The sequence below is a fragment of the Lampris incognitus genome, chromosome 2 (genome assembly GCF_029633865.1).
Source record: "Lampris incognitus isolate fLamInc1 chromosome 2, fLamInc1.hap2, whole genome shotgun sequence".
Classification (NCBI taxonomy): domain Eukaryota; kingdom Metazoa; phylum Chordata; class Actinopteri; order Lampriformes; family Lampridae; genus Lampris; species Lampris incognitus.
This window is the reverse complement of record NC_079212.1, coordinates 44,700,759-44,710,705: the sequence shown is the minus strand read 5'-3', so window position 1 is coordinate 44,710,705 and position 9,947 is coordinate 44,700,759. Positions and strand designations below refer to the sequence as shown.

At 44.8% G+C, this 9,947-nt stretch overlaps 1 protein-coding gene across 3 annotated transcripts in view; it reads right to left on the bottom strand.

Annotated features, from left to right (window-relative positions):
* Positions 1-1,891: 1,891 nt before the first annotated feature.
* The window catches only part of hdac7a (histone deacetylase 7a), a 69,230-nt gene continuing 61,174 nt past the window's right edge, over positions 1,892-9,947 (bottom strand). For 2 of the 3 annotated variants that reach the window (XM_056273298.1, XM_056273299.1), the window contains 5 exons: positions 8,395-8,513; positions 7,784-7,917; positions 7,346-7,427; positions 5,990-6,128; positions 1,892-5,865 (listed from right to left, as the gene is read on the bottom strand). In XM_056273298.1, the coding sequence (XP_056129273.1) occupies positions 5,823-5,865; positions 5,990-6,128; positions 7,346-7,427; positions 7,784-7,917; positions 8,395-8,513 (517 nt within the window). In that variant the 3' untranslated portion in view covers positions 1,892-5,822. Of the gene's footprint in view, positions 5,866-5,989; positions 6,129-7,345; positions 7,428-7,783; positions 7,918-8,187; positions 8,514-9,947 lie in introns of those variants that run through there. The other variant, XR_008809781.1, reaches the window with a different exon arrangement.

The window sequence follows — 9,947 nt, the reverse complement described above, 5'->3', positions numbered from 1 at the left end:
AATGTCCGTCTTAACAGTTTGAGTTCAAGGGATCCCTACATTATATTCTCATCTATTTCAAAAGAGAATAGCGGATTTGAACTTGCCGAGGGAGGCCTCGAGTGGGCTTATTGTCTATTTTCTTACACATGACCCCGGTGTTATGACAGTTTCTGCGTATAACATAACAGAAAAGAGCTCCTCAAGTATGTTCTACCAAACTATGAATGAATACAAATACTTGAAACTCATCTCGACAATGCAATTTTCCAAGCTCTGCAGCGAAATCCTTTCCGACAACATCATGAAAATATCTTTATGTTGTTCCATTTTCACACAGCTTCTCTATTTCAATACTACATTATGTGCTTACAGGTACCTGTATTTGGTCAAATATCAGTTTCCTTTTTTGGCCCCCCAACCCCAACCCCAACCTTAACCTTTTTCTCCCCAGTTGTACTTGGCCAATTACTCCACTCTTCCGAGCCATCCCGGTCGCTGCTCCACCCCCTCTGCCGATCCGGGAAGGGCCCCACATGCCTCCTCCAAAACATGTGGGGTCGCCAGTCGCTTCTTTTCACCTGACAGTGAGGAGTTTCACCAAGGGGACATAGCCGGTGGGAGGATCACAATATTCCCCCTAGTTCTCCCTCCCCCGTGAAAAGGCACCCCGACCGACCAGAGGAGGCGCTAGTGCAGCGACCAGGACACATACCCACATCCGGCCTCCCACCCATGTCTGTAGGGACACCCGTCCAAGCTGGAGGTAACACAGGGATTCGAACCGGCGAGCCCCATGTTGATAGGCAACAGAACAGACCGCTACGCCACCCAGACGCCCTAAGTATGTTTTCATATGCAGCTCACACCCATTATCCATTACCTTATTTATTTCTCAATCATCATTTATTTCCATTTTATTTATCCTGATGGGTAAATATTTCCTTTAATCTTGGTAGCTGGGCCGCTCCAATGGCCGAGCGGAATAAATCGCCGTTCTTGCAATCCGCTCGTAATGTAGTTCGGAGGTTCGTATCCCAGACTCGCCGTAACCGGTCACGGCCAGAGCGTCCACGGGGTAAGGCCTTCAATAGGCCACCCTTACCCGAGGGATAGTGAGTGTAGATCGGTGTAGTGTTCGGGGACTCGTCGTTCTCCAGCGACCCCTCTGGCCCATCCGGGCACCCGCAACCGAAAGCATTCTCCCTACGTCTCCTTCGCGGCCTGAAGGTAATGCAATCCATGCGAGGCTTCAGCGTGTAAAATAGCGAGGGCGAGGGTTGGTGCTAGAATGCCTCGTCCGGAGGGAACTCTGCTGCATGTCATCAAATGCTCACAGTGGAATCGTCCAATCTTATGATTGGGTAGGGGCTTGTTCAGTTTAGGAACAGCAAGAAACAGTAGATTGACGTTAGATGCAGCTCGGGCCTTCGGCCCTGGCGCACATCCACTCGTCCAGGACCGGGGGGGTCCTGAGCCTGCGGCCCTCTCCTTAGACATAGTTTGGGCCTTCAGCCCTCACACCTTCACTAACCAACTCTATGTCAACGTGGATTGTAAAAAACACACAGCTAAATAACTAAAAAGCTAGACAATGCTAGCTAGCTAGTGAGCATTTGATGACGTGCAGCAGAGTTCCCTCCCACCTCCCTCCGGATGATGCGCTCTAGCGCCAACCAATAGCGAGAGCAGCCGACACGAGTTTGAAGGAAGCTGGTGTTACAACTATCTCCTTCCTGTGGAAACGTGAGCCAGGGGAGTTATTCGACAAGAGCTCCGGCCATATGCCATTGGGTTAATCGGGTGGAATAAGGGGAAAACTGGAAATACATTTATATATATATATAAAAAAAATTCTTGATAGCTGCCAGTTTGTGTAAGGTGTAAAAAAAAGCGGCAATATTAATTAAAATTGGAAAACTTTACTTCTTAATTCAGAGAAAGGACAAAAAATATAACGGTACAAAATAGACAATCTTTCTATACATATGCATGGTAGGAAATATAAGGTGAAAAAACACAGGTAAACAATACCAGAATAGTAGAGAACAAAGAATTCAATGTCATGTTTTAGTAATAGAGTAAGTCCAGTTAGTGAAGTTACCAATACACATACAACTGAATGCATTAAGGCACATGTGTGACATGTGTATTTTGGTCATCGAGTTTCTATTTACAGTGTTTTCTGTTGGGGGGTTTTAACGAAGAAACATACAAATGACAGTATTGACAAAAGGGAATTAAGAGCTGAGGCATAACTGGCCTCTAAGACAAAAAGGCCATTGGGAATATAATACAAGAAAGGTCATTTACAGTATCTGACAGGCGAGTCCCCGTACAAACAGACACACACACGCCAATTCCTGGGAATGCACGTCCTAAGACACACTAACACAGGAGTACATATATATGTGTGTGTGTGTACGTACATGCAATGAAAATACAACTTGTCTCAGTCTCTCTTGTACATACACATACAAACATTCTACAAAAATTACTTCAGAGATAGCGTGCACCTACTGGGTGCGTTGTGTAAGGATAGACATAGTACACTATTAAATTGACATCAATTCAAAAAGAATACCATGGATGGAAGGGTAACACCTTGCTGGCCATTACAGAGCACCCACCTCCCCTGATGCAACGGGATCTTCTAGATAATTCACCCTGGGGGGAAGGGGCAACTGTGCAACATCTGCCCGGCAAAACACTAGTTGTGCTGCTTCTGCAATGGCCACAGCTTTACTCCTATTGCTTTAGTTTCTAAGGTCCTGTTGTTTTAATATACAAGCTCTCCGCTGGCTTCTGATGAGCAGACAATGCCCAGAGTCTCGACAACGATAAACTTACTGCACCGCTAAAGACACAATCAGTTTGGTACATGCAGGGTCAACTGACAATGCTTCCTCAGGCCGCGTCAAAATCATTTGCAGCTCGATGGGCCAACTGACACTCAAAATATCCAAAAACCGGCGAGTTGGTTTTTTATCCATGACTTGACTGCGTTTATACAGGAAGACAAAATCAGATTTCTCCTTGTGCAAAATAACGAATATTTTTCCTGGCTGTAGAATCAGATGTGTGCCTCCAAAGGTGAACAAGACGTCAGCTTTTAAATTCAGCAATGGATTGTTGGGATTGAAAAGAAGTTTATCGACTTTGTCCAAACAAGGCCATATCTATAAAAAGAGAAGGGGATGCAGCACTATAAATAGCCACCTAGTACAACCCCAGCTCATCCCATCTCATCATTAGCCGCTTCTCCGGGGTCGGGTCACGGTGGCAGCAAGCTAAGTAGGGCCCTCCAGATGTCCCTCTCCCCAGCAACGCCCTCCAGCTCCTCCTGGGGGGGGGGGGGGGGGTCCCAAGGTGTTCCCATGCCAGATTGGACACGTAGTCCCTCTGGCGAGTTCTGGGTCTACCCTGGGGTCTCCTCCCCCGTGGACGTGCCCAGAAAACCTCCAAAGGAAGGCGCCCAAGAGGCATCCTAATCAGATGCCCGAACCACCTCAACTGGCTCCTTTCGACCAGCAGTCTACATTAAAATTTCAGTAGAGCAAAGGATGAAATGTCACTTAATCCTCCTGAATCTCAGTCTGTGTTGGCTGCACTACAAATGAGTTTGGCCCGGATGGATCTATGTCATCGCTCCTTCATGATATCAGCTAACAGGAGTGGCTGGTGCAGACCACATCATGCTTTGGGCCTTCTAAGGGCCCGCTAGCGATGCATAACTTAGCATGTGCTACTTTTCTCACTGATAACGAGTCAGGAAAGGGTGTCTGATTTGACTGGCTGCAGTAATGACAGTAAAATTTCACCAGACACAAGGAACGGAGAGAGGCACACACTGATCCACTTTACAACAAGACGTGAAGAAGAGCCGCCGTGTCCAAGGAGATGTTTTGTTTCTAGAGGATGAGTCTGGTGAACCTTCAGGGAACGGCATTCACGTGAAAGTCAAGGACTTGATCCTTAAACTTTATGTTAAAAGACGAGAAGTAGTCCGACTGTTTAACGCCAGCCTAAATCCACAGGTTCAAATGCCGGTATGCCAAGGAGGCGGCTCTAAACTCCGGCGCACCATGCGGTTTGCCATTCTGCCGGGCGTTTTAAGTTCGTCACATTGTAATTAACCCCCTCGTTAGATAGCTGGACGCCTGGCGGAAGAGAAAACCAGGAGGAGGACGAGAACCCCGAGGAGTAGTGTTGGGGAACCACTGAACTACTACTGGTCATTGTAAGACTGGTATTTATATTCACTCCCACCGCTGAGTGCAGACAAACTTAAGGCAGCTCTATGTGGACGTCCATTAAGTGCATTTGGGTTATTGCTACCACAGAACACAGCGCTGGTCCTTGGTGGCACGGTGGCAGGGATCACATCCGACATCCAACATTAACAATTACACATTCGATACCAGTGGTACATCATTAGGTCATTTTTTGCGTGTTGAGAAAGTGTGTGTGTATATGTGTGTGCATGCATGCATGAGCGAGTGTGTGTACGTCTAAGACAATTCTTTCGAGCAGCAGCCGGAAAGGAAAATCCTGCTTTTTAACATCTGGCATGCTTTCCGAATCATATCAGCAAACACAACTCAGAACAGTATTTTGGTCGACATGTGTCCTCAGAGCGAGTCAAAGGCTTGACGAGACGTTTTTAGAACGAGTGGAATTAAAGAGTTAGACATCCATCCAAATCCCCAAAGACATAATTAAATAACCTAAAGAGACTTGTTTGTGTGTTTTGTTTTTTGTTTTTTTTTCCCAGAGCTTTGGAAATTTCTTATGGTTCACATTATGGAATGCACAGTGCAATAAAACAGAAAAGACATTTGCTCTTTCCTTTTTTTTCTTCTTCTTCTTCTTCAAACCACAGTTGTCCATTTTGCATCTTCATTTCCTTTTTTTCCTCCTGTTGTCTTCTTTGTTGTCTTCTAGTGGTTAAACTGTATGTTATGACATCATTAAAACAGACTGAGTCACCGAGTCAGTCTCCAAGACAGTCTCTCTCTGTCTCCGACATCCATCTCTTTCATCTTCTGTGCTTTTTTTTTTCTTCTTCTCTTTTGTGCCTGCCCACAAGTTCATATACAGTACAGCCATTTCCCCCCATCCTGTCTGACTTGGGTCTATGCTTCAACTTGCTGTCACTCGACTCTCAAGCGGAGCCTTTTTTTTTTCAGAAGGCGTTGGGTGTCCCTTTGGGGGTCAGCGTTTGGTTTAAACTTGGTTTGGGGAGGAAAATGGTACAGAATCCTCAAGTCTGTCCTTGGTTAAGTTAAGGCAAAGGTAAGGCAAAAAAACAAAATTGCTGCGAGTTAATAGTGCTTTAAGACCCTCTTACAGTCCGTCAGATATGACCAGGATTTTAGTATCGTGACCAGAGTTCTGTCTGTTCCAATAAGGCTTGAAAAAGTGGTCATGTGATCCTGGTATTGGAATTCATCAGGACACACACTGTCCGTGGAACAGCTGGTCGATCAGGAACAATCCATTCCTCTCTAAACCCGTCTTTGTCACCCACAAACACAGTAGTGTTACTCTTTGGTGAAGAGTCCAGAAGGCTGACCGATGTGGGGTCGCTGGGTTCAGCTGGATGGCTAACAGCATTTGAGTGCTCATATGGCTAGTTTACAGAGGTTCAGTGTTGATTTTGTGTATGTGTGTGTGTGTGTGTGTGTTTCTGTGTGTGAAATAAGACAGATGGGCAGGGCTCAGTGGCATTACAACAGCGATCCTTCCCCCTCTGTAGACGTGTAACAGCGCAGGAGCTCCAAGGCTTATTTGGTGAGGTCAACTTCCTGAAGGCGGCTTCTGTGAGGTGATTCGAGAGATTTCTACATAGAGTCTTCATCATGTTCCATTGGTTCATCAGGAATGCTTGGGGAGGGAGAGAGACAGACGCATGGTTAGTCAACAGCTGGACACCTCGGTGCTTTTGTACAAACATGCGTGCTCGGTTTTGCACTTGCTGTGTGTGTGTGTGTGTGTGTGAGATCCCTACCTCTTGCTGGTAAGGACTCCTACTGAGAGTGAGGCTAAGGCATTGACAGCATCCGTCTCCTCACATTCTCTGCTTTGAGCATCCAGATAGGAGAGACCTACTGAGCTACCGTAGGCCTTCACAGTCTGCCAATACTGACCTACAACATGCAGGTTACAAAATACTTTAAGACAAACACATTTTTTAATACAATTTGCACATTGAAACTATGTATGCAAATCTTTAATACTCCTTACTGGGTTGGATGTATTAAAACTAGTGAATATTGCAAGAAGGGAATTCATTCTGTGTAATTCTGGGCTATTTGGTTCAGCAGACCTCTGGATCTTAAATATGTGAGGTCTGTTCATGAATAATAGACACATTTGGAATCATGCTACTGCTACAGAAGAGAGAATGACAGCCAAGAGACTAAAAAATAACTGGTGCAATGAAATATCACGATTTGAATTGTTGCATTGGCCAGATTTTATTTTGGCCAGTGCATTTGAGTTTATCTATTAAATATGGAGAGTGTTCCATCCACTTTCTTTGCAAGTAACTTGAAGTTGTTTGTCTTTGAGAGACAAATTCTTCATTTCTCCACAAAACATACGGAGACACATCATGGGGACTAGCCTTTTTTTCTTTCTTTTTTTTTGGGGGGGGGATTTTCCTCCTTTTTCTCCCCAGTTGTATCCGGCCAATTACCCCACTCTTCCGAGCCGTCCCGGTTGCTGCTCCTCCCCCTCTGCCCATCCGGGGAGGGCTGCAGACTACCACAAGCCTCCTCCGATACATGTGGAGTCGCCAGCCGCTTCTTTTCACCTAACAGTGAGGAGTTTCACCAGGGGGACGTAGCGCGTGGGAGGATCACACTATTCCCCCCAGTTCCCCCGCCCCTACGAACAAGCGCCCCGACTGACCAGAGGAGGCGCTAGTGCAGCGACCAGGACACATACCCACGTCCGGCTTCCCACCCGCAATTGTGTCTGTAGGGACGCCCGACCAAGCCGGTGGTAACACGGGGATTCGAACCAGCGATTCCCGTGTTGGTAAACAACGGAATAGACCGCCACGTGACCTGGACACCCTCGGGACTAGTGTTTCTAAATGACAATGAGGATGTCTGGGGTTTCACTCGGCAATAGGATCAGATACAATTATGGAGAGGATAGATAGGGTGGCGTCCCTTTTTCCATTAAATCGTTGTAACTTTGTTTTTTTATTGTTTTTCTTCTTGACGTTTCATTTACATTACATTCTCCACCACACCTCTTTGACCCACATGTAAATAAATAAATAAACATGAACAGAGTTATTACCGACGCATTTTACTGTTGCCATTACCACTGCCCCAGTTGTTCCCTGACTCACTTTGTATCTGTATGACGGTCTGCAGGGAGCGGACTCCGTTGGCGTTGGGCTCCTGGAGCAGCACCTCCTCTGGCAGTGGCTCCTGTAGGCAAAGGAGAGGAGATGATTAGCGAAGCCAACACTTAACACCTACGGCATTACACCGAGAAACACTTAATCTTAAAATGGATAACATTTAGGGCACAGGGCCTGCACATTTGCAGGGTCCAAACTCTGGTGGACGGCAGTAAAAATGCCTGTTTTACGGCTGGTTACACAACAAACTGTCCTGGAAGTACAACTTGCTGAGGGCTCAAAGAATTTCATCAGTTGATTAACAATCACGTTGAGAACATTGAACCATGAGGGGGGGAAAAAAGTGATAAAAACCTCAATATTTCAACACCAAAGGGCAAAAACAGACACACAAACGGAACTCCATTACCCACAATTCCTGACCTGTATGCCAAGCAAGGCACTGACGCAGGCTTCTGAGGCATCACAGATGGCCGTGAGGTCATGCCCACCCTCCAGGGCCAACACCAGCCGACCCCCGGCTAGCGACATTAGCTGGCGGGTCAGGAACCCGAAACCTGCAACACATGAACACACACACACACACTTTTCATCACAAAGAATGGATACCATGTCTGCAAATGGCAAACAAGAACTACAGTAAGTCACACACAACAGGAAAACATAGAGCAGCACTCGGTACTAGACACGTGAACACTCGATAGTCCACTTATTAGAAGACTTCCTAGACTGGCATTTGCTATCTTGTGCAACCTAAGCCAGCCTACCGACCTACAGTACCGACTGTGCTACGCCATTACATTTACACTTTAGATGAAATTATTCACCTATTCTGAACTCGAGAATGGTGCAGCCGGGTACACGGCACAGCCGCCGTTCTCAGGTCTATGCATGTCAAGACTAGTGTCATGTATTGATGCCCCGACCACCGTGGAACAGAATGTCGATCAGCGTCTCGAGCTAATAAGGACGGCGGAGAAGGTGCAGTGAAGTGAGCTGCCAGGGCATTCTGTGGGAGGGAAGCTTATGCTTACATCTGGCAGAGACTTTGTAGCCTCCCAGAGGAGCTGGGTGGCCCTCAGCAGCATCAAATCCAGCTGACACCAAAACTACGTCGGGCGAGAACTCCTGCGCTATGGGCATCACCACCGTCCTGCGGACCCAAAATCAATATGACACACACACGTGCACACACACACACAAACACACACACACCCACAAAGTGTTGTAATGTTAGAATACGGTCCTAAGTCACACAGCATAACTTAATAAAACACAAACTAGACAACTAGGATCATGGAAAGTCATTGACTATGAGGATCAAAGCAGATCTGTTACGTGAGATACACAATGATACTGTAATTGATGATAATTGCAATGAAATAAATGTACGGTAAGATGGCCTACAGTCACTGAGCCTCCTTAACCTAAGTAACTCAAGAGAATCCCCTCCATGGCCCTGCTGACTGAAACATCACTGAAAACGTTCACATGGTGACTTGATAATATTTAGAATGGTAACTCGCATTGTACTTGGCACATTAAAACTGAGCTTATATTCAGTCACTAATTAGACAAAAAAAAAACCCTCTTCTTCTTTCAGCTTGTTCCCTGTTTCCCAGGGGTCGCCACAATGTAATTGATAGTTTCCATCTGTACCCTGTGAGAGCACATCACCGATGGCGGTTTTGTCAGTCCGCATAAAGATTCGGCAAAATTCTACATCGGATGCCCTTCCTTTAGATGTAATGTTATTATTATTATTATTATTATTAATAACTTTTTTGTTTATTTATTCTTTATTCTTTTATTTTTTATTTATGTTATTTATTATTTAACATTATTATTACTATTATTTACTTTTTCGTTTATTTTTCATTTATTCATTTTTTCTTTTATTCATTATTTATTTATTATTATTACTATTGTTTATGTTTATTTTATTTTCTATTTTTTCTTTTCATTTATTATTTATTAATTATTATTACTATTGTTGTTTATTTAATTTACTTTTTATTTTATTTTTAATTCATTTTTTCTTTTTCTTTATTATTATTATTATTATTATTAGACAAAAAAAACATTGTGCAAAAATGTTGAGGACATTTTGAGTAAATGTATTCAAATTTTATTATCCATGAGGCACAATAAAATCTCATAAGCCGCTGATCGTTACGACCGATACGGCTAATATTAGCTGCTGGTGTCAGCGGGGCATCGAATACACATGTATTTGAAGCGAAGTCAGCACAAAGCCACGCCAAACTGACAGAACATGAATTAAAAAAAAAATCTGAACCCAAAACAAGTGTCAGTAAATAGTCCCCTGCATGGTGGATCAGGCTATGAAGACACTATCCCGATGGTTGAGTTTGGCGGGAGTTGTAAGCCAACGGGACCATCCACACACCACTGACAGGCTCTTACTGTGATTTAAAGTCCAGCGAGTCCACACAGATGGTTTCAGACGACCGGCACATTGGAAGCCAGCACACCACAACAGCTTCTGATAAGATCTTAAAACTTATTTAAACAAGTGAAACCGTAGACTTCTTCTCAAAGAGGGTCGGCGAAGCAAACTTCGCCC